General features: G+C 42.0%; 1 protein-coding gene across 8 annotated transcripts; it reads right to left on the bottom strand.

The window, feature by feature from the left end:
- Position 1: 1 nt before the first annotated feature.
- Positions 2-24969, bottom strand: si:cabz01007807.1. Of its 8 annotated transcripts, none has more exons than XM_042069144.1 (37): positions 24717-24969; positions 23956-24015; positions 17415-17486; positions 16117-17064; positions 15948-16019; positions 15472-15531; positions 15333-15392; positions 14843-14878; positions 13925-13975; positions 13787-13828; positions 13640-13699; positions 13505-13534; positions 10671-10739; positions 10482-10532; positions 10310-10366; positions 10184-10204; positions 9745-9846; positions 9149-9211; positions 8923-8997; positions 8756-8839; positions 8083-8175; positions 7940-7987; positions 7673-7744; positions 7136-7207; positions 6532-6585; positions 6329-6385; positions 6111-6212; positions 5834-5878; positions 5004-5081; positions 4789-4890; positions 4402-4491; positions 3738-3785; positions 3363-3440; positions 1967-2062; positions 1517-1556; positions 1316-1370; positions 2-1100 (listed from the first exon to the last, which is right to left on the bottom strand). In XM_042069144.1, exons 2-37 carry the CDS (start codon positions 23998-24000, stop codon positions 344-346), a joined length of 3885 nt encoding a protein of 1294 aa, XP_041925078.1. In that variant the 5' UTR covers positions 24001-24015; positions 24717-24969; the 3' UTR covers positions 2-343. The 8 variants fall into 8 exon arrangements, with proteins under 8 accessions (XP_041925078.1, XP_041925081.1, XP_041925080.1 ...); XM_042069147.1 differs by having other exon boundaries at positions 7940-7990; positions 9149-9205; XM_042069146.1 differs by having other exon boundaries at positions 7940-7990; positions 10310-10363.
- Positions 24970-25474: the final 505 nt, after the last annotated feature.

Here is a 25474-nt window from a genome sequence, read left to right as displayed (position 1 = left end):
GAGATAAGCTAATGAATTAACAAAAGAAAGGTTTTAAAATATCACCAAAAACTTCCCAAGAGTTTTTTTTTTTCTGAATGTGAATCCTTGTATATTCTTTGGTTGTAACTTGTTATATTGTTCAATCACTCTCCCTTACAATTCTTCTTCTAGGTCTACAGATCATAGCTTACTTAAAGTAATTATGGGACCTGTTATTCATTAACATGACACTGCCAGACAATTCAATACATTATATTCATATCAACATTCTGTGTCCCAAGAACATTTTGCAATATATATTTTTTTTGTTGTTGGAACAACTACATACTTCCACAGTGGGATTGTGGGATGTGTAGTCTTTTCAGATGTTGCCATAGGCATCCAGCATCTGTTCCCGGATGGAGTTGAGCTCCACCAGCCCCTCCTGCAGAACGGTGGCCACCGAGTGCACCTGCCCCGTAGCCTCTTTCTTGCAGGCCTTGCGCAGCTCCTGCTTGCCGCCGCGGTCCACGAAGAAGCGGTCCATGTGCTTAAAGAGGCTCGAGAGGGCGGCGGTACCGCGCCCGGCCACATCAGCGGCCCGGTCAGCAGGCTCGCGCACCAGGCTTACCATCTGGAGCGCGCGGCGCACCTCCCAGTCGCTGCTGGCGTAGTAGTTGTTGCGGCGCAGGAGTGGGTGGCACGATAGCCGACGCATGCCCTCGCGCACGTAGCCTAGGCAGTGGCCGACTTCGCTCAGCCGCGTCAGGTAGTCGTTGGCCACCAGCTCGATCTTCTTGCGGTCTTGCACATCGTTGAGCTTGTCCGAGAGGGCCGCCGACGCAGAGGTGATGCCGCCCGCCGTCACCACGCCCAGGCCCACAGCAGACACCACCAGCGATACGCCGAAGGTCAGCGGTGCCAGTGCCAGGCCGGCGATGGCCGCCGCGCCGCCCACGGCCATGGTGGTGCCGCCTGTGATGCTGCCCACCTTGGCACGGCGGTGGAAGCTGCTCAGGTCATCGGCGATGGCGTGCAGGATGAGCACGTGCTGGTAAAGCACCTCGGCCTGCTCCATGAACACCTTATTGAAGACGCGCAGGCCCCGGTGCACCCGGTCTGCTGTCTGGGTGAAGGACCTGAGGGAGGGAGGGAGGGAGGGAGGGAGGGAGAAAAAGAAAGAAAGTAATGAGAAAATTAAATGATATCAGACGTCAGATATAGACCAAAATAGCAAAAGTAAGAGTGGGAGGCCAAACAACTCAAATTAATGCCGGACGTAAATGAAGCACATTCAATCAGTACAAACAATTTTTGAATTAAAAAATAGGAATAATCGGGAGGCTCATCTTACTTTGTCTCTTCCTCCTTCAAAGTGCTTTCTTCATCTGAAGGTATTTCATCCCACACTGCAGAACACATGGCAGACAAGGTTAATGAGGAACGTGTGTACAGCAACAATGTCACAGAGGGAATATGTGTGGCTGTGTGTGTGTGTGTGTGTGTTTGAGTGAGAGAGAGAGAGAGCGCAAGTGAAAGAGAGACAGACACTCACTTTCAACTGTATTCCACCACTCCATCAGGCTGTCAGTGTCCTGTATAAAACATATAGCTGACTTAATGCTTATATTACATCAGCATTAACACTTAACTTGATAGTTCATAGTTTCAACAATGGCATGAGCAATTTATTACCAACTGGTGCAATATCTAACTTTTATATAACCACGGTCATGGTTGCCTGTCCATTGTATAAATGAACAAATCCTTTTGCGTCATCATTCTTTGCACAGTTAATATTCTTGAGTTGACTTGACTTGAGTGAAACACTGAAAAAACTTGACTAGGGCAAGAACTGGCTCCTCCATTTAATGGAAATGACATGGAATATCCTACGGACAGCTCCTCGAGATTTCCTGAACAAAAATCTTCTGACTAATAATAAACTTTTAATATCAGAGATGATGACTTAAGACATGTTGCACAAACATAAAAAGCATCCCACCCCCTCATCTTCCTCAGGCAGCACTTCCAGTCCCTCCTCGTCTTCCTCTTCTGCACCTGTTCTCCTCACGTCCATCTGAGATGCTGTCCAATCCGCCTGACAGATGGACAGAAAGAAAGAAAGAAAGAAAGAAAGAAAGAAAGAAAGAAAGAAAGACAAAACAGTGCAGAGGGTAATTGAGCATGAATAACTATTATGCTAACATGGTTTAGAATTGAAGTACTGTAAGGCAAATTTTTACAACCCTCTAAAAATGTGTTGAAGTTGTGTATATTCCAACTTGCAACCCATTGCTGATGCTAATGTTTCATTGACTCATGCTAACTTTTGCACATGTGCATTGTGTGTCATGTTTGTGGTAGCATCGGCACAATCTTTATATGCAGACATTAAGATCACCAGATCAAGCAACACCAAACCTATCATTATACTCTACTCTCACAGACACTTTGTGAGACACCGCACAGGCTCCCCACAAGAGGGCGGACTCTGAGGTCTTTTTTTTAACCAGCCACTTCCTCATTTGTCCTGTGGTATGTGAGGGCTGACATTTCAGTTTTGAAACAGGAAAAGACTAAACCAGCCTTACAGGTTCGAGGGGACATGTGTTGGCAGAGAATAAACAGCCTTAGTTGGATGGGAGAGGAGAAAATAAAGCTAGATAAACTATAATGACTGTGCATGTCAGTCACAAGTTTACTTTTGTCAGGGAATAAACAGACTAGATAGGTGATGAACAAGATGAGAGAGAAACAAAAATATGCTTACTTGTTTTTCTTATATTGCTACGAATTACTGTGTGTGTTTCATTGGTTCTGGGAGTGGCCTTTATTTTTTTAGGACGTCTCTAGGTTATGGTGTAAAGTACACAGGAACAGGTACGCTCAACTCCAAAATAAAATTCCCTCTTAGGGTGCGAGTTCGAAAAAGATTGTAAACAAAGTTGAAAACCGCACTCTGACGCATTAGCTCTTGAAAGTCTTTCTTGGACCATATTTTCAAACATATAGATTTCGGCTCTAGGCCAAACAACACGGTGATGATGGCCTAGGGCCAAAACACGTACGTTTAAAGACATGTTCCAATAAATACTTTTTCAAGAGCTGATGCGTAAGAGTGTGGTTTTCAAATTGTTTTCTAGATTATGGTCTTCCATAAGTCTCATTGCATAGTTTGGTCTGATCTCACATTCTAAATCACCCACCAACAGAACCGGTTTTCCCACCACTATGGCCCTAGGTGGTTCTATTTCAGGTGTTGTGTAAGAAAGCATAAATAAGTGTATCAGGAATATATTTGTGTATGTGTTGGATGTCTCTTGCGAATCTATCATCACCTCACAGTTACTGGGGTGAAGACATTCCCATAGTTTTTCTGTTCCTCTTCTTTTTTTTACCTTTGCTGCATCTGACATATAGTAGTCACTGCTTGTTGCTCCAGGGGGATCTTCATATTCATACTGCTGGGGTTTCCTCTGTACTCAGGTGAAACACACACATACACACACACACACACACACACACACACACACACACACACACACACACACACACAGTCAGGAAAACAGAATTGGAGAGGGTACTATACCCCCACTACTGAAAAAAAAAAAATCAGTATGAAACAATTCTGCAAGAATATATTTGTGCAGGCTTATAGAACAGTCAAAAAGATGGTCTGGGACATGCAATGATGCAATACAAAAGGACAACTGAAACACACACAAAAATAAGAAGTGGTCACATATTTTACATACACAAAGATAACTACTTACCCTCTGGTCTTTTTGAGTCAGGTGTTGAATTGAGATCTTTCGTGACTTCTATTGTTGTGAAACAGAAGTGGGGATAGGTTAATATTAGGAAACATAATTGAAAACGTATAATGTCTATTTAATGAATTATTATACGGCTCTTCACAATGCTAGTATAACGCTCCATTGACTTAAATGGGATTTCCCAATGTTCTACGGTAAAATATTTTCATGTAATTACCGCTGCAAACATATAATTACCGCTGTCAATGGCAACGGGTTTTGTGCTGCTGATTTAAGTTTTTCATATCACTCCGCAAGTAGTCCGCTCACTTCTTGCATAGGAACTTCATTCAAAAGTGAAAGTGTGTGTTCTAAAGAATGTTTGATTTAAGTTCAGCGTGTGTTGCAAACTTTTTGTTTCTCAGCAAAAGCCACGACGAAACGGTAACAAATAAGTGTAGAGACATATCGTGGAGTTTATTTTTTCGTTTGGGCAAGTAGCCGTATAATAAGCGGGATAATGTATAGAACTCCGGTCATTATTGGGAAAATAAGTCCCTTCAGGGCGAAGCAAGACCGGTCCGGTTCGCCCTGTCGGGCCTTATTTTCCCAATAATGACCAGCGTTCTATACATTATCCCTTACATAACGTCTTCTGAAAGGGGGGGGGGGGGGGCTATACCTTTCTGCCTTTGCCAGGTTCTTTCTCATTTTGTTCATCCTCCATTTCCTGAACAGTGCACTTTTCTGAGAAGTCATCCTCTAGAAATTCCTAACCACCAAACAGAACAGAATATGAAACAACAGAACAGTGAGTGGAGTGAGTGAGTTGAGTGAGTGAGTGAGTGAGTGAGTGAGTGAGTGAGTGAGTGAGTGAGTGAGTGTTGACTAAGTGAGAGTGAGTGAGTGAGTGAGTGAGTGAGTGTTGACTAAGTGAGAGTGAGTGAGTTGAGTGAGTTGAGTGAGTGAGTAAGTGAGTGAGTGAGTGAGTGAGTGAGTTATTCATTGTGAGCGAATGAATAGGAGTGAGTGAGTGATTGACTGCCAGAGATGTGCACATAGGACATACTGGTTCATAGTCCCCTGTCCTCCACTTGTCCTCTCTTCCGCATCGTCCCTCCTGGAAAACATCTGCATCGCCTCGAAAAAACTCGTCTTCCATCGGGTCCGACTGCAACCAGAGATGAGGAGAACCATTTATCATTTATCTATGCATAGTGCTGTGAGCATGCAAAACACAGACACACAAAATATAGGTAAGTGTTAAAGATAGTCAAAATGCACCTTAAATTGAGGTGATGGTTGATAACCTGATTCTGAGGGTCCTGACTTCCGCTTTGTTCCTTCCTCAAATAAGTTATCCTAGGAGAAAGAAATACAATAGAAAATACACAGCTGAGCAACAACCACAAACAAACTAATTTTCCAAGAATGGGAAATGACACTGGGAAAACATGATTAGGACAAGAACTGACTTCTCTATTTAATAAAAATGACACGGAATATCCAGTGGACAGCTCCCCTAGATTTCCTGAACAGTCGCCTACGTGGAACAAAAATGTTTTGACTAATAATAAACCTCCTCCATATGTAAATCATGGTTGGATACATGTATTCTTTTTGTCTTTCACATGTTCATGGTAATACCCTCAAATTGTAATGTTCTGTGATTTTGTATCACAGACAATATCATCCACATATCATATAATGTACTGTATATGTGTATTAAATTATGATCATTCTTTAGATCTTTAGTCAACAGCATTAGTCAACAGTGTACCATGCAGGATGCCAAAAAAAACTTTCCTAAAACATTGGCCAACAACTACCCATGAACTCCAATCGACTTTCTGGGGAAAAAAAAAGATCTACTAAATTCTCTACACTCAGCAAAACCTGACACCAGCACTTCCTGGAACATTGTACAAGAAAATGAAGGAGAACAAGAAAGTGTTTGTATTTTGAGTACCGTTGATCTCATAATTCTTTTGTTTTGCTAGAATTTCATCTGATGAGTTTACTTTCCCCTGTTGTAAATAGTTTACCTTGTGTCTTTGGTACTTTACTACCCCCAAAAAAATTATGAACCACAAGAAAAAAGAGGGAGAACTGACCTTTGATTTCTGACGAGGTTTAACAGTAAATTTTGAGGGTTTTTTCTGAAACAAGGAACAAAGATATTTTAAACACTGCAACATATTGTAACAGCACCTATTGCAACATATTGTAACAGTGCATAGTACTGCGAATTAAATAGAAATTTGACTGTGCTTTCATTTATATATGGATTCAAATTCATATATAAATGTATCCTATGCATTCGGTACAGCATATTCCCTTCTTCACATTCTAGCTATTTTGGTTAGAAATACATTAAAAGCAATAACATACCGGTTTACAATCCTCTTTTTTATTAGTGTGTTCACCATGTTTGTCAACAGCTGTGAAGAGGTCTGAGCCTTTATGTATAATGCTTGGGTGAGGATAGTCCTCCTATAAGAGATGGGTTTACATAAGATGGGTGGATGCAAAGATGGACCAGGAAGAAACTGGAATCAAACATAATCTTTAAACCCAACTGTAAACTGTACATGATTTATTGTCTGTACCTTGTATCTTGGGCTAGACATGGCTCCATAGTCTCCCTTTAAAGAAGCAGCGTTTCCCTGAAAAGGCAATAAAGGTCATTTGTATGACAAAAAAGGAGAATAACACATTCTGAGTGGATACATAGATGTCTCTCTCTCTCTGTGTTTGGATGTGTGTGTGTGTATGGTGTGTCTGTGTGTGTGTGTGTGTGTGTGTGACTAACCATAGAAGTGAACTCTGGTCGCTCTTCTCCTACTGTCGGGAACATGTCTCGATCCTTGGACAGGAAAAAAAAAAAAAAAAAAAAAGTAAAATATGTAGTGAGTAAGGATTAATTAACAGCACCTATTTTCTTTGTAGTCCAGCAGGAGAAAGGGGTTCCCATGTATTCGCTTGCCATTGTTTTGTAACAGTGTTTGTTGTAGCATCCTAATTGGGTCTAATAAAGAATTATTCATGTTACCAAAATCAACTAATGCCCCATAGGCTTTGCTTGGCAGATGTTTTGACTCAATGCCCATAGGAGTGCCAAAAAAGTTTGTATTGTTTTCTCTGATGCTTACTACACTATAGACCCCTTCATCAATAAAAACAAAAACAATGCTTGAACGTTCTATTTGGGCCCCAATCTACTTCCTCTGCATTAAGATAACATATGGAATGTTAAAAAGGAAGTCTTGTGGGGCCAACTATGATGCTGATAATGGAACTCTCTTGAAAGGGTCCATAATAATATGTGCTTTGTCTAAAGCGGGTGCAGCTCTTGCACTTGGTGAGGTATCTCGGTACACACACACACAAACACACACACACTCACACACACACACCTCTTTTACCTTTGTTGTAGCTGATGGGTAGTAATCACTCATCATTGCTTCAGGTGCTTCATATCCTAAACCCTGTATGTTTAAACACACACACACAGAAAATTTGTCCTAACTGACTTGCATATGTTAATTATATTCCAGTACAGTCCTAACTGACTTGCATATGTCAATTACTGTATATTCCAGGGGCCATTGTCCCCGGAGCAGCTCAGGGTTAAGGCCTCAAGGGCACAACGGAGGAAGACAGGAATTGAACCCATAACTTTGCAGGCTACTGGCTACTACGTGCTAGCTCAGCCCCTTAGGCACACACACACACACACACACACACACACACACACACACACACACACACAAACACACACACAGACACACACACACACAAAATGCAAGTAGCACACCAGCTAGGGAGAAAAGAACTGTGAAAAAGTAAATAGTGGAAAAAAATAAGTAAATTAGTGAATTTGTTTCATGCAATAAAGCACATACTGTACACGCACACACATGTCACTAGCAAGTCAAGTGAGGCTTCTTTACCTTTGCACCCTCTTGCGGGTAATAGTCCCTGCTAGGTGATCCTGAGGAGGCGCCATATGGGTGATTATTATTCTGTATATGAGAATGAAAACACAACAACAAATGACAATGCAATTAACGACGCAAACACAACAGCAACTCCAAACAACAGCAGCAACACCAAACATAGATCATAGACATAGATCTCACACACACACACACACACACACACACACACACACACACACAAAAAACACAACTGGCAAAGACACAAACATAACAAAATACCGTATAGTCTTTCCAAGTCAAATGTGGAACCATGATTTTGAGTGATTTCTTCTGTGGAAAACAAAAATACTGTTTGTAAGCTTTCTTCAAATGAGCAGACCATTGTAAACTTTCTTCAAATGAGCAGACTATTGTTAACATACATGGTCTACCTTCTTTTTGCCATGCGCTTCCTTCTTCTCATCTTCATCATGATGCAAACCATCACTTTTTGGGTGGTCCTCCTCAGAGAAGTCCTAAAAAAATACATGAGTGGTACATACATATACATATATGCCAAAATGAAGTTAGGATAATATACAGGTCATTCTAAAACGGATAGTTCCGGTCCTTGATCATGATCAAGTCGCGTTCACAAGTGCCTTTACAAGTGCCGTTGTAAAATCCAGCAAAAACATACACCTTGACTGCATTTCGTTCTATATTACTGCACTACCACAAGTTAGAGAAGCTGCGTCTTGACGTTGCTTGGCAACCATTCAGATAGAGGAAATTTCTTGGCGGAAGAATGATTTTCTATTAATACATCGTAACAGTTATTGTTGCTGTGCCTTTATTTATGAAATCTTGCCAGATATGTGTAGTAACCGTTTTAGAAAAGCAATAAGCCACTCGCGTTGTGCCTAACAACGCCCCTCAGCTGCTCTAAAAATCAGTGGGACCTATGGCCTCTTATGGCTTATTGCTTAAATCTAGGCCTACATTACTGGTACTATACTGCTTTACTGCTTAAGATACACGACAAAGTTTATATGTGCAATTACACAGCGATCCAGCAAACAAAATGGTCTCCTAGGAGTTTATTTGGAGTCATACCTTTCCATGATTAAAATCCATCCCATAATAGTTGTGTTCCTTGTTTTCACTTCCGTCCTTAAGATTTGTATAAAGTTCAGTGTCCTGTTAAGCACTACAATTAGTAAGAGAATCCAAAAGGAAAGTTTCTATTTCAAGTTTCCTGTACTATTCATTGAGTTTGGTACCTTTGAATGGCTATTGTGAGTCATGAATATTTCTTTGGGCACACTGGCATTTTGCTCTTCCTGAAACCTTCCTTCCTGAAAGGAGGTACAGGAGACAAAACAATGACAGAATGTAATCGGTATGAGGACATGAATGATAGAAAGTACATGCAGAAAACATCCCTATGATCATATGAAGAGATGCTATGGTAATATGGACATTGCCCCAGCCCATAATTTGCCATACCTGAGGCCATGCAGATTTATGTGGATACGAAGCTGGGACTTCATTGAGAAGAACTCCCTGTTTCTTAAAAAACAATAATAATATTAATAATATTATTATTAACAATAATAATAATAATAATAATAATAATAATAATGATAATAATAATAATAATAATAATAACAACAATTATGTATATACATACACACACACACACACACACACACACACACACATTTCTGTCATCTTATTTGGGAAATGAAACAATATTTCTGAATATTTGTTAATATATCCCAAATCCTGTACTTCAAGCTGATGGCTCAATTCAAGTCATACTACTGATTTTAGTTTCACACTGCTCATCATATTTGTTCTTAAGATTATTATTCTATCTAATAAATGAGTCCAATCCAATCAAAGTACCACTTAATTGTTATGCACTAAATGGTCATATGTGTTCAGATGATGAACTTGTTTATCCTTTGTAACAAGAGAGTTTACAAACACATACAACCATATCCTAACAGTGTCATTGGACTTTTTAATATAGTGTTTTTCGAGTTCACTCACAACTGAAAATCTGAATCTGAACATTAAAGATCACAACGGTCCTTTACCTTAATGGAATGACGATTCAAATTTGACAGTCTTTTCTTAAGAACCTTCTTCTTCTGGGATGGAAAGTCCGGTGTCACCTTTGTTTCATCTTGAGCGATCTCCTGGTTAAGAACAGTAAATACTTTTAATGTTCATTGAACAAAAATATAAATGCCATTTGGAACTATTCTTTAAGATTGTTCCAACAGGATAGCAGTCAATGTAAATTATGGATACCATGTGACTTGTGAAAAATTGGTGAGTTTGAGAGAAATAAGTTTCTGTGGGCATGCATAGGCATAGGAGGTTTTATTTAAGACAAGGAAGCTAAACTTAACTTATTAAGATAAGATTTATGTTCAGTGTCAGTTATTAATATACTGTTTTCTTAAACTTAAAAATATACATAAAAAAGTAATTTTCAAGAGAGGAATGTGCCTCAATAAAAAACACACTTACTGTATTTTCTTCAAGAGGCCCCTGAAAGAGAAACAGTGACATTAGCTAAGGCTTTACACTGCGTTTCCATCAGACATGTTTTACACACTGAACTGTTATCATAGTATCATGTAGGATATACTGTACCTCATATAATTCTAATGCTGAGTGGTTTTCAGTTGTGTTCTGACCAACAATCAACTTCTGTCAAAAAGAGAGACACAACCAATGATGCGTGATCTGGGTTCTATGATCTTGCACACAGATGCATTCATATTTCTGGCAGGATGCACACACACACACACACACACACAAACACCTTTGACTTTCTACGAAAAACCTTAGAACCTTTAAACTTCGATTTCTTGGCCTGGCAGGGAAAAATAAAGGAATGCATGAAGTCATGTAAGATTGCATAATACCGGTAATGTTGTATTGTTTTTGAAACAGAAACATGACATATGACCAGAAATACATAAACTTTGATAAACAACTGTAAACAGCCTACCGATTTTGATTCTTCCCCCTGACTCTGTTCACCATTATCTGATGAAAATACATCTATCAGGGGCCCCTCCTACAGAAAACACACATTAGTTAGTTGAGTTAAGCCATCCTTAGACCAGAAGACTTAGACAAGATTTGGGAAAAATTATTGAGAGATTGTAGTCTTTTGAGTAAAGCTTGAATGGCGTATAGGAGCATATATGTAGTGTTATTCAAATGGCAATGCAATTTGCAATTCAATAAGAAATTGCATTATGCAATTGACAATTCATTTGCAAGGACTGTGATTGATCAACTCGCCCTGTGTTGATAGCCAGCTGCTTCAAGCAGCCTACTGTGGAGAGTAGCAACATGCTAGTTCACAGACATAAGCTTGGCAAATAAACCCAGACACATTTTGGTTACAATGACAGGGTTACCCGTTTGTGAAGTGTGTATTTGTCAGTAATGTTTTGAAATCAGCACTTTGGGGAGTTTGCTTGCTAACATACCATTGGCATCAGACACCTATCTGTCCGATAAGTGACGTGATTAAGGTAGACCCGCCTTGATGAGAGGACTGACCAATCAATCTGTATCGAATAACAAAGACCTGACGTAGATCCCGCCTTGATGTGAGGCCTGACAGATTGCAATGTCTTTTGCCGATCGAAATGCCATTTCAATTTTGCAACACAAAGAGCGTGGCAAAGTGCAATGCAATCACAGGGGGTACGATTTAATTTCCATTTCAATAAATGCATCAAAAACTGTGTAAAAATGTTAAAGGTGCTCTAAGCGATGATGGGTAACGTCACTTGTGTTGACGTTCAAACAAATCAGAGAGCTAGCTCGCTACTCTCTCCCCCTCCCTCCTGTGCAATTGAAAATCTGCTAAACGCACATCTTATTGGTGATTGTCTGGAACAATTTGTTATGTTTTTATGGTGCAGGCTGGACAAAGTTGTTTTTGTTGCTGTTCTTGAAGCCTAGGCTGTCCACAGAGGCCGCATTTTTTACAATGTATTCAGAGCACAGGCAGCTAGCGGATGGTGAGGTGATGTTTGTTGTATGTGACAAAAAATGTTTTAGCTTAGAAATCGCGTAACATTGCTTAGAACACCTTTAATTCTACATTTTCCAAAGTAATCCTGAATGGTTTTAGGGTGGCATTGTCACTTTTGCCAAATATATTAACACGCAAGCCCACATTGAACATCAAATTGTGAAATGAATTGACATTTGAATTATGTGTCTTAAGTACCATGGCAAAATGGAATGCATTTCAATCCAACTTTATCTTGTTTTTTAATCAAAACAATTCAAATTGAATTGAGGATTTCATTGAGGATTTCATGGTCCGTGTAACGCTTTGCAGTGCTATGTTATATTTGCAGAATTCACATGAAAAAATATAAAAATATGATTAAAAATCCGTTATCCATTCTTTATGACGGCACAGTAAATGGGTTATTGTTGCATATTTTGATTTTCAATTGAGCACAGTTACGGTTTTCTGTTCAGAAGTTAAAAATTTAAATGATGCGTCAATTTTCTAATTTTCCTCTTTTGAGCTTTTGGTTGGACTGAACCACGAGCACTGGGGGGAGAACACAATCTAGCTGGGTCAGGCTAGATGGTGGAAGAGAGCGCCGCCTGAAGTTGTGCGTGATTTTGACTCATTATTTTAGAGATTAATAACTAAAACTTCGCCGATTTTTGGGAGATGGTACGTTAAACATAACTTTCAGCCTATGTTGAACATATCTACAGTATATTTGAATACCATGGCCATGCCATACCATAGCAAATAATTCCCCAAAGCAGAATGCTTTGCCATCGACGTCAGTCTAGGGCCTAGGCTATAGGCTACAGGCTACCCCAAGTACTGTTTGACATGGGACATTTTTGCTTATTCAACACTTTATGCTAGACTAGCTTTCATTAGGCTAAACGAAGACACAACAGTGAGTATGCCTAATTTATCAGTTTATCCATTTATTAATTTCAACAGCAAATAGCCTACATTGCTATAGGCTACTACGGCTCAAGTCCATTGGATCATGTAGCCTAGGTCTCCAAAGCCTCCCAGCACATGAACATTCTACACACATACTCATAAGTGTCAGGATGCAGCAATGTCTCCCTCTGCATCTGAAGTTCTGATCTCGAGCTGACACTATCAATCGCTATCGCTTGGCACCTTGATGCAAGCTGAACTGTGTTTGATAGCCCTCCATCATCCGTTGATAACAATGTGATCACCAACACCGCGCGCCAATAGGCCTATGTATCACCCCCCAAAATCCAACATATTAACTGCATTTTACTTTTGTTTCCAATCCAGTTTCTGTTTTTTTCTTTATCTTGTGTGACTAATGACAAATGCAGAAAATAGCATCAATTATCTATTTGCTGACCAGTTAAAAAAATTGAAAATTGGATTATTGAACACATTTTTTATTTGGATCAGATGGATGGAGCAAATAGAACAAAGCACTGCAAAGCGTTACACGGACCATTTCATAGCCCCTTTGCATATTAAAGCATATTATTGTAATATTGCATATTACACTGTACAAAGTATTATCAAATTGCATGATTAAATTGCATAATGAATTGTCAATTGCATAATGTAACGTCTTACTGAATGGCAAATTAAAAATTGCATTCCCATTTCAATTATGTTACATATACAGTATGCTTCCATAATAACAGGAATTAGTTAAAAGACTCCAATCTTTCAAGAAAATTTCCCAAACTGTGTCAAAGTCTTCTGATGTATGGGTAGCATTGGTTAAAAATGTAATTATCGATTACAAATGTGACCACACTGTGACATCACATGACTTTTACCTGAATAGAGGAACCGGTATCTGACTGCAGCTGGAAAACATGTCAACAATGTAGATTTGGAGATTAGTCAGTCACACACACACACACACACACACACACACACACACACACACGTTAAGAGGAAGGAAAGAATACCTCAGATCGCTGGTGAGACATGTGACTGTCTCCATGTTTTACATCATCTAGCAGTTTATCCTGGAGGTTGGAAGGGGAAGAGTGTATTGTTTGTTTATCATTTCATACATTCATACGGAGTGATACGAATATTTTCATGTCACTCACTTTTGATCGTCTTCGAGTTGAAATCGACAATGCCAACTTTCTCTGAGAAATAATAATAATAATAATAAAAAAAGATAAGTGAAATGAAGAAACAGGAGAGTAAGGTCTGCACAGACAGATTAGCGAAGAGTTACTTACCAAGGATTTCTTCCCACTTTTATCTCCTCCATTGCTTTCATTCTCTTTTTCCTTTGCAGGACAACAATATGAAAAGTGAGGGAGTTCCAGCATGCCCATTTGCGACAAGTTAAAGCCCACTCCACAATAGCAACAACACAAACTGACTTCCACTTCTTAGTAATAAATGAAGAGCATGCTGAAATTTGTGCATACATGTAGATGCATGTTTGGCTTTATAGTTTAGGTTTTATAAGTGTTATTCATCTAGCCTAGAAATATAGACGCACCCTAGCGGCGGCAAATTAATTTGCTCAGCCTGTACGTCTAGTATCAAACCATAGGGATTTCTATTGGCTGACGCCGTGGATGTCATCCAATCACAGCGCTCTATTTTGTTAGATAGTCTTAAGGCAGGCTTAACAGGATGACGACAGTCCTGCGACGGTGAAGAACAAGGAAGGTGGCTATGGGGAACGAAGAGCGGTTGTTTGAATCGGCGTTGGCGTCAACTTTGGAGGAGTTGCACTTGTGCTTTTCTTTGAAAGTTGAGCAACACAATGCACTTAAGTCATTCCTTTCAAAGAAGGATGTATTTGCCGTTTTGCCGACCGGATACGGATATGGTCGTAGCGCTGGCCTATTGCATGCCTAGGCAGTTTGAAAGACAATTCTCTGCCCACCCCTTGGATTAAGCGAGGTAAATGGCTCGATTCCAGACTATACATTTCAATGATATAGGATGGCCCGCCAGGCTATTATTCATCAGCACTTGTGACCTGAGTAATGTTAAGAGCCCTGATCAAACATTCCAAACATTTTGTTGCCATGATGTGGTTGAATGCAAGGTCTCTAAGATCTGCTTCAGATAAAGACCAAAATTTCTATTACATGAGAGTGAGTAGACCATTCCTATGCTGTGCAGTGTAGTCAACTCACCACGATGGACTCCCTCCTCAGTCTTAGTGTGCCAGACTGTAATTGAACGTGAAAGAAAATCAGTTCATTACCATTCACAAAAACTATTCACTTCTATCTGAAGAATCAAACTCTTAAACGGACAGGCCAGCTTTTTGGAAAAAATAGCTTATTTGCTGTTTATCGGTTAGATCTGTTGATCTGTTACCTTTTACTCTATGTGTATGTAGTACCCAGTGACAGTGACCCAGTAAGCCTAGCCGAGCATAATTAACTGGATGTGGGTTATTTCAGTTAGCATATACAGTATCTAGACGATAGCTAAAAGAGAGCTTTAGACTAACATTTTTCAAAGCCTCAAACACAGAGAATTAAGTTAAGTCTACAAAGACTGGTCTAAGTCTATGGCAAGCATGGTAAGGCAACCATAATAATAATAATAATAATAATAATAATAATACTAATTAATAATAATAAAAAACTCTTCCTTAAAGATGTGTCACACACTTACTGGTTTCCAGTTGGAGGAGAGTTGTGGGCTGTCCTCAGGCCAGTCCTCTACACACCTCTCCTGTAAATTAGACAGTTACAGTTACTGACCGAAACAAAAAAGAAAGAAACACACCCACACACACACACATATTACTCACCTCGCCTGTGAACACAATGTTCACATCTGAGGATTCCTCTTCCACCGGTGAGGCAGTTTCCTATAACACCACAGCACACCCAGTCACAAGAATGAGAACCACAACCATAACCACAAGTCTGCAGTTTCAAATTTCAACTGTCGCTCATGTCTGTCCAAGCCAACTGTGAGCAAGACCTTTAAACTCCCAGATTAAATGTCCTATGCTGACAAACTGGGCCCCAAGTACTTCCTAACAATGTAATTGAGCAGGGTAAATATACCAGGGGAAATCAACAAAGCCAGCAGTTTGATTGGCAGTTGTTTACATGTGGTCACACAGTCTTCAATTAATCTTGGCTCTACTCAACACAATAGACTAGTTTTGTTACAATCTATTGTAACTGTCCACTCTAGTTACACTGTCAGTATACAATACACATGATTGAAGACAGCTTTATACATTAATGTGAGACATCCAACTGGCCTGCTGCTTACCTGATTTACGTTGTTAATGGGGACCCTGGTTCTTGGATGTGCTCTAGGAGGAACTCTTGGTAAAGGCTTGGGCTACGAAAATCACCACATGTTATTAAACATATCACAAAACAGACCTTGCAACTTTGCTTTAAATACTTAATACTCAATATTTCTATCTTTTTTTTACCCTGGAGAACTCAGACGGCGTGCTTGTGGATGCTTCAGTTTCTTGAAAGGGAGAGGAGGAAAATGCCTTGTTTGTCACATCCGAGGGAGTGTTTTGAAGGACGTTGTGTTCAGTGCCCTCTGAGGTCATGAGAAGGAGGTTCAATTTTCGGTCTGCGGACACCGTTCCCTCAGCAGCCTCCGCCATCCCAGTGACAGCTCTCCAGTTGGGGAGGGGATAAAAGGGGTTGCCAGATGTGGGCGAGGACTGGACCGAGGAGTGGGCCTGAGAAAAGGGTGTCGACTGACCGGCAAAACTGGTGGACGGAGTCTTGAAGAGGTCAGAGGTCACAGAGGAGGAAGTAGCCGAGGAGAGGTCATGGGGGTTGTTTAGGAAGGAGCTAAATAGGTCATCTCTAGCTGAGAGCGCTGCCTGGTACTCGTCTGATGTTCCAGTAGGGGTGGCTTGGAGCACATTTTGCCAGCTGATGTCTGACGCAGGTGAGGCCTTCTGATCTGCAGACGTGGAAGACAAAGGGGATGGTGTCCTTTGGCTGAAAGAGGTGGCGTTTCTAAGATGAATTTTAAGAGTTTTTGGTCTCTGAGGGACTTCTGGTTTTGGCTTCTTGAAGATGTCCACTTCTTGTGTGGATGGTGGACTTTGGTAAATCTCAAATGGTGGTTTGGAGGGCTTCATAGCTGTGTCAGTTCCCCCCACATTGTATGAGAGTGGTGGGAAGAGGTTAACATGAGGACTGGTGGGTGGTGATGAGGAGAGAGCCGATATATTTCCATTGGATGAGGCTGTCTGGAAAATGTCTGTGTTCCCAAAGGGTGATGGGGGCCGGAAGACATCTGTATCCCAATTGGATGAGGGAGTTGTGAAGATGTCTGTACTGGACTGGAAGATATCCGTGTTCTGATTGAAGGGCTCTCTCTGGAACATATCTGTGTTCACACTTGACAGATTCTGGAATGCATATGGAACCATATGAGAGACAGAAGGTTCCCCCTGAACTATGTGGGTCACGGCATGGATTATGTGAATTTGTTTGCTACATCTGCTTAGAGAATGTTAAATATATCACAAAAGGTAAACAGCTCTACTTGAGATGACACATTGAATAGATCAAATACTCTACTCCAATGACATCCATATTTCTCACTCATCATTATACAGTCTATTTTATTGATGCCTGATACATTTACTCTTACTGTACTCTTTACTGTATTTTATATTAGGCCTACACGCTGCCAAACGTGAAATCATTGGAAACGCAAATGGAAATCATTGTAATCGGTCACTCATGGGTAACATACATTCATGGCTGCAGTGAAGGGGTTTCCAGTGGTTGAGCCAAAAGGGGAGTCCTGGACACCTGTGCCCACATGCTGAAGAAGAAAGAGATACCCCACATGGAGTCAGTTAAAGCTATGGCATAGAGGTATGCCTGAGATTTCCATCTGTGGACCTACTGATGTTGCCTTATGTTTGGTAGACTAAAATAGATTTGCTATTGTAGATATAGATGTGCCTATTCATATATACTGTATGCACATAACACGTGTAGGCCTATTGGAATTGTTACGGCATAAGTTATGGCAGTACGGTGTGTACTGTGAACTATAGCTTTAGGTGCAAGTTCCACCAGGAGGACTTTGGTTTTAATTAATTCTGTAGCTAATCTGTACCTAGTACAGAGCACCTCTATAAAGTTCCAGTATTCCTGATGACCTTCAAGAAATGCAAAAAATACTGGTCTATTAAAATAATTAGCTAAAGTTCTAAAGTTTGCATGTACAATGACACTCTGGTCATTTTGTAGTCTTGCTACTGTCTGCAGATATTCAGGTGTTTGTTACCTTATTAGATTCATTATTCCTCTACCATCTCAACCAATCATCAACCAGTCATATTCAGTCCAATTAATATGACGTTCTGTACAGTGAATGGGGCATATATGAAAGATTTTGTCTTTTCTGTCTTGTTTACAAATATACGTTACCATACTTTCCCTTACATCTTCAAGCCTCACTGTTTGCGTGCTATATTAGCACATTAGCATAACCCCGCCCCGCCCCCATGCCACTGCCGAACTGTGGCCACACTTATACATTTTCTTTAAATAGTTAAAATATATAGATATATAGACTTTACTTTACTTTATTTCTGCATTGTTGCACTGTTGGACTTACTCATTTGCACTATCACCATTGCACTACCACCATGACACTCATTCACACAGAGCACCTTAGAGCACCTTACCATACCTTACTATGCAGAGAATCACAGGCTGCCTCAGTCATTGCAAGCGCCTCTGATTGATTAATCACCACTATGTGGATACTGTTTTTAGAATTGATTTAGATTAAGTGTTAGTTAGTATAATTTGTATTTTAGTACATTTAGCATATTCTTTATCTTCTACTGTCCTTATTGCATAGTTTTGTTTTTATATTATATACTTTAATTACTCTTTCTGCTGTTAAAGAATGTGTTTGTATGTTTGTTGTCTGTATGCTTTGTATGTTTGTATGTTTGTTGTCTGTATGCTGCTGAGACCTTGAATTTCCCCTGGGGATCAATAAAGTATCTATCTATCTATCAATCCATCTTCGTCCTCCTGTGATGTACAGTTGCAGTCATCATTACAGTAGCAGAGAATAGCAACAGAGGGAAAGAAGGAGAGAGCGGGGGGGGGGGGGGGGGTAGTGAGGAAGTGAGTGAGTGAGTGAGGAAGTGAGTGAGTGAGTGAGGAAGTGAGTGAGTGAGGAAGTGAGTGAGTGAGTGAGGAAGTGAGTGAGTGAGTGAGGAAGTGAGTGAGTGATAGAAACATAATCATAAAAGGTCCTAATTCAGGGTTTCCGTTGTCCGGTAATTACCGGACATTGGCCTAAAAGTCCGACAAAATTAAATCTCTCTGGTCAAATTGTCCGATTGAAATTGGCTAGTAATCCCGTCCCCTAACGCAATCTGAATTTGAGAATAACCCTTAATATGTAAGCCTATATTATACGTCCTCTGGCTATGTTTTTAAATGAACAGGCTCTACCGTTTGAAAAGTAAGCTATTAAACAACACGCATATAGCCTATGCTGCATTTCAAATAGGAAGCGCAGGCTTAAAACGTCCATGTTAAACAACGAACAAATGAGTGAGGCGGTTCAAACATGCAGGCCCACGCAGACTAGCCTTAAACGTTTTTTCAGAGGCCAGACGCAATGGATGATGATAAATTGGTAACGTCTGAAGCCTCAGATATCCGGTCAACTCCACCACCACCAGATAAAAAGCAGAAGTTTCGGGCGTATCTGTCGGAATCAGTGACATTGGAAGTGGAGTTGCGGGGGTGCGGCCGCTCCAAGACACTGTCATTCTCCGTGTACACTGGACATGCAAAGTGTTCTTTACCCAAAGCATACAGTAGGCTTATGTGTTCTCTGTCTATGATCTGCAGGGTTAGGGCCTCCTCGACGAGGCGATTACTGGTCCGCGGATAATTTCTGGCACAATTAAACGGTATCATTGAACCGCGGCCGAAAGAAAAAGAAACTAAACATTTCCTAGAATAGGAAACATTTCTTAATGTATTGTTATCAAATAAGGAGGCATAGCATTAAGGGGGTAGTGGTGTGAGCGCTCATTCTTGTGTGTGCGTGTGTAAGTTAAACAGTCACCACTGGAGATAACGTGGGTAGCCATGGGCGGATTATGAACTTTCGGGCCCCTGGGCCCAGATGTATTAAGGGCCCCCCACTTATTGTCGTACAGTATATGTGGGAGGGGGGGTTTGGGGGTCCTCCCCCAGAATTTTTTTAATTTGTTTGATGTGATTTCCTGTATTCTGGTGCATTTTGGGGATGGACAATACTAAATTCAATCAGATTCATAGCCTACATCCTGATTTGTTGATATTGAGGCAATGATTCCATGCAAAGGCTTGGGCTTCAGGGCCCCCTGACCCCTTGGGCCCCTGGGCCTGGGCCCGGTAGGCCCGTGCAGTAATCCATCCCTGTGGGTAGCAGCAACAAACAACGTAGCCTTTTTAAAACAACGAACGAAGCGGACTCTTACTGTCCATGAAAAGATACTGGCTAGATCTTGTTAGGCATCTTTAAGTTAGGCTAATGAACATGTTGCATTCTATACAGCCTGATTATGTCATTCTTTAGGCTACATAGCCTGTCTCCAGTTTTCCTCAATTTGACTAATTAAGAAGGGATAATAGGATATCTGACCGGCATATCATCAAAATGTCCAGAAAACGAAACCTCTGCCGGTCACTTTGACCGGTGTTACATGGCAACTGGCACCCATGTTAACTGGCTGTGTTGTTGACGTTTCACGAGTGATGACGTTTCTTTGACAGATGTGGCCGCTTGCAGATTTGTCACTTTCTGATGGAAACTGGAGACGAGAACAAATACAAATATGCATGACATATTTAAATGTCAAAATTGTCTGTAGTACGCTACATACACTGGACCATGAATATGCCACCACTGACTCTCCCTGTGCGCAAAGTTTGTCTAAAATATTGTAATGATCTGAGCCTAGCTGTTCATGACTGTGCTCCCATGATGCTGTGCAGTGTGTGTGTGTGTAATGTTCATGTTCTAAACCATGTGGGGACAATGTTGTATGTCCTGTCTGTTGTGTTTAGGTTTGCAGCTGGTTACAGTGTTCATAACTAGGGTTGATTGGTGTGTGTTTTAGATACAGCCTCATATAGATGTTTAGTGCTGGAGCATAAGGGCCAGGTCTGGCCCGGAATTATGTGTTCATGTGTTTTGGTGCGTAACCAATAAAAAACATTCTGAGACAACTGTGCAGTTTGTTACATTGGTGTCAGAAGTGGGATGCCGACCCCTACTGGACGGGAGGAGAAAGCTGCGACCGATACCCCGGCGATGATGAGTTTCCTGCCAAGACGGCTCTTCGACAGTGCGCTCGCCCATGGCCACCTGCTGGGCCCAGCAGACGGAGCGAGTCTGCAGCATGACCGTAATGAAGAAACCCGCCCCCGGCCACAGGAGGAGACGAACCGGGCTGATGGCAGCATCCCGGCACTGGAACCCGCTCCACACGGGAGCGATGAAAATCGGCCGGTCCCCGGTGCGACGGCGGCAGAAGGGCGCTCCAACGCCAAATTGCCCCGCTACAATGGTGAGAGGCCGCTGGCGACATACCTGGTGCAGGTCCGGCTGGCAGCCGAGCTGAATGGCTGGTGGGCGTCGGCGCCGTCCTCTCACTAGCAGGCGAGTAGGGCGAGCAAGTGGTCGCATACTTCAGCCGCTCACTGGACCGGGCAGAGAAGAATTACTGCGTGACCCGCAGAGAACTGTTGGCTGTGGTGGTGGCAGTGCGCCATTTCCGAACCTACCTCTACGGCCTCTACGGTTTCTGCTGAGAACGGACCACGCATCGCTCACCTGGCTGCTGAACTTCAAAGAACCAGAGGGCCAGCTGGCTCGCTGGTTGGAGGCGCTCCAGGACTACGACATGGAGATTCGACACCGGGCAGGTCGCCTTCACGGCAAGTACACGGCAGTGTGCAGCAGACCAGTGCCAACACTGCCACCGGAGGGAGGAGAGGAGCCTGGCCGCGGCTCAACCGGAGCCCGCTCGTCGGCTACAGGCTACATCACCCCTGGCAGAGAGAGAGAGAGAGAGAGAGAGAGTCGCTGTTTTCAACGCTAGCCAGCGTCGCGCCAACGAGAGGGTCAACGCTCGCCAACAGTACGCCAGTGAGGGAGCCAACGCTCGTCAGCAGCACGCCAGCGAGAGACTCAACGCTCGCCAGCGCCGCACCATCAAGAGAGCCACCGCTCGCCAGCTTCACGCCAGCGAGAGAGTCGATGCTCGCCAGCAGCACCCCGAGGTCGTCTCGCTGCCTTCCGCTACCAGCTACAGTGATCGAGAGACCGGAGACAATGCACCGCAGCCCAACGCCACAACGCAGCACTGCAGAGCGGCAGCTGGGGCCATGGACGCGCAGTCGCCGGTGGACGTGATGTCAAGGGAGGAGATCCGGAAGACGCAATCGGAGGACGCCACGCTCGGCCGAGTGTGGTCATGAATCGAAGCCGGTCAACGACCGCCATGGACTGACGTATCAGCACTCGATCCAGAGACCAAAGCGATTTATTCACAGTGGCCGGGATTAGTAGCACGTCAAGGACTGTTGTATAGACACTGGCGAGCTCCCGATAGACAATCTGACATTTTCCAGTTGCTGGTTCCTGCTGGATTAAGAGCCTGTGTACCATGTGCATGGGGCAGTGGGGGCGGCTCATTTCGGCATTGCAAAGACTCTTCGTCGGCTGAGAGGCCACTTCTATTGGCCGGGATGCAGGCTGGACGTTGAACTGCATGTTCACTGCTGTGACACCTGCACAGCGAAGAAGGGCCCCACGCGACGCTCGCACGCTCCGCTGCAGCAATACGCAGTCGGGGCTCCCATGGAGCGGATAGCCGTCGATGTCATGGGTCCACTGCCAGTCACAGAGCGGGGAAATCGCTACGTTCAGGTAGGGGCGGCCACAGCCTAACCTCAGTGAAACATTTGTAAAACTTAACCATGATAATTTGAAGGCCTACTAATTGGCTTGGGCAACGGTAGCATGATAACATGGTAGCCAGATAACATGAACAGCTATGTTAACTTGTTACAATTATAATAACGTTAGCTGACTTCTTCTTAATCATACAACTGAAGTCAATTTCTGTGAGTGCCGTCAGCTGGTTCGTGGCGCAAGTGGATAGACGCTATTACCAAGAAAACAGGTCAATTTATTCGTGGTTCGATACCCACGTGGAGTTAATTTAGGTGTTTGTTTTTGGGTGGCATATTCGTGGTCCAATGCATGTAGTACTACATACAATTTTGACTTTTAAACATGTCATGCATATTTGTGTGCGTCTCTAGTATATCAGAAAGTGACAAATCTGCAAGCGGCCACATCTGTCAAAGACTCGTCATCAACGCAGCCAGTTAACATGGGAGCCAGTTGCCATGTAACACAGGCACCATTTTATTTCTAGCGGAAACTCTGCTAACTGAGTAATGTTAACACAGTTATGCTGCACAATATTTAATATTAATACATGTCCTGCTGCTCCTGACCTGTTTCTACCCATCTCCAGCCTCAATTCCCTCCAGCCCAAACCTGAATAGAAATGCAAGACAATACAAGTCTAAGCAGCATGCTGCCTCTCAATCCAGGGCAGCAGGACACGTATTCAGATTGCATGTGATTGAGAGCAAAACGTGAGTGGTATTATTATTATTATCCTAATGCTGCAACCCATAATGTGAATTAAATATTTTAAAAATAAGATAATCAGATCAGCTTAGCAACTAGCCAGATCATACAGCAAAGAGTTAGGTGTGCATGTATGACAGCAATCCTGGGGGTGACTCAGTGCCATAAAGAAAGTCATTTCTGTCACCTGTGGTCCATGACTCACCTCCACAACATCAAGTGGAGTGAAGAAATCAATGAGCAAATCACTGTCCTAAATACATCGAAGAGCGGCAATGTTTATACTCCGTCCTTTACGATTTAGAATTCATCAACATGGGTATGACCTTGGAACTTACTGAGTAGCCTAACATTTATACTCCGTCCTTCATTGTTTAGAATTACCATCACCATCAACGTGGGTATGACTTTAATTACTGACTTTAAATTACCTTTAAATGCATCAGCATTGCTCATAGGGTTGTCACCTTGCAGGTAGTAGTCTAACTACTGACCTGGAGTCATTTACATAAACATCGGATTCAAAGTTGGCTGTGTTTGAAGATGTGAAAGAGAGAGAGAGAGTGAGTGTGTGTGTAAGAGAAATAGCTCATACCTCATACTGGTTGGTGGGTGTACTTTGTGAAACGGACTTCAGCATGCCTTTTGTTTCAAACTTCATGAAGAATAAAAGAGAGACAATAACACACGATTCAGTTTTTCTTAAGAGTTTCCATTCAGTCACATTAGAAGTGGGAGAGGCAGTTCTAGACAAAACTCAACGCAAAAACATTTCAGGCTTTCAGTGGTCAACCCTGATTTAGCAGGGATCCTAATTTGTCAGTCATCAACGCTGTCTGACATTGCATGACATTGCATTAATTTAAGCGGTTAGGAAATGTGCCACTGGTTTGACAAGGTACACACACAAAACACCCATCACATTATAGAGTAGGATAAGTTTCACAACAAGAGGAGGGCATCAGAAAAATGTGTCCGTTCAGTAGACCTAGTAGCCTATATGTTTGTCCAAGGTATTGGAAACGCTGGAATGGCGTTGGCTGGAATGATGTTATCTTCAAGTTTTCTCAAATAACATTGTCGTTATCAATTGCCATTACTCGCGTGAAATTATAAATAAGACCAGAAAGCGTGAAGGATATGGTCAGAAATCAAGTGATAGCATGGGTAAATGAACAAATAGAACGTCCAGAGGTTGGTCAAACGCCTGGTGAAATTGACCGTCAATTGTAGGCTACTAATTAGAAAAGGTATCGGGTACATTTAGATCTTACGCCTGTTCAAAGTAAGTTGCCCAATCGCTGTTAACATGAACATCACAGTAGGCTACTCAACAAAAACATTTAAGTTACCAACCGCGTTTGTTTCCTTTGATTGTGATGTCCGCAAATTTAAGGTCTTGTATTTCTTCTCTTTTTAGATTGATGCACGTACCGTACTGTAGCCTTTTCTTGTTAGACCTGGCGTGATTAACTCTGCCTCTACACCGATACACAGCTGATTGACCCTTACCTAGTAGGCTAGGCTACCTTACACACTTTCCTGTTTGAATGCGTCTGTCCCTATTCCACCAGAGCGCAAAAAATGCTGACTGACTGGTTGAGTGTTGAGTGTCAGGTGCGTTCACCAAATGGGATGGTTTTCCTCCCACCATGTATGTAGTAGGGTATAGCTCTACAGAGGATGAATGAACCCTATTGGTGTGTTGGTTAATGCACAGTAAGCCTAACCTACAAGCCAACATCTACAGACTGTAATACTGAAAACTGTCCACAACGTTAGGCCTCAGTCATCAGTCCGGATTATTAAACGATTAGAAATGCCACATTACACCATAGGCAATATATAAAAAACAGATATCTCAGTACATTACAAAAAATATATGTAATAGGCTAGATGAAATAGATGAAAAAAGATCATAAGATGTTGAGGCATTTTTTCTTCACACTGATTAACTGTGATGTCAAGTGATGCTAAGACATTGACTAGCTGGTGCACACTGACGCAGCATAATTGTGATGTTCTGAATAACCCTTAATGTGTTAAATGTGATTGTTTGCAAAAAAAAAAAACCGTTGCCGTTTTTGTCTCCTCTGTCTTATCATTACAGCAGG

Source organism: Alosa sapidissima, chromosome 18, assembly GCF_018492685.1.
Source record: "Alosa sapidissima isolate fAloSap1 chromosome 18, fAloSap1.pri, whole genome shotgun sequence".
NCBI classification, from domain to species: domain Eukaryota; kingdom Metazoa; phylum Chordata; class Actinopteri; order Clupeiformes; family Clupeidae; genus Alosa; species Alosa sapidissima.
The sequence above is the reverse complement of the archived record's forward strand: the minus strand, read 5'-3'. Positions and strand labels throughout refer to the sequence as shown.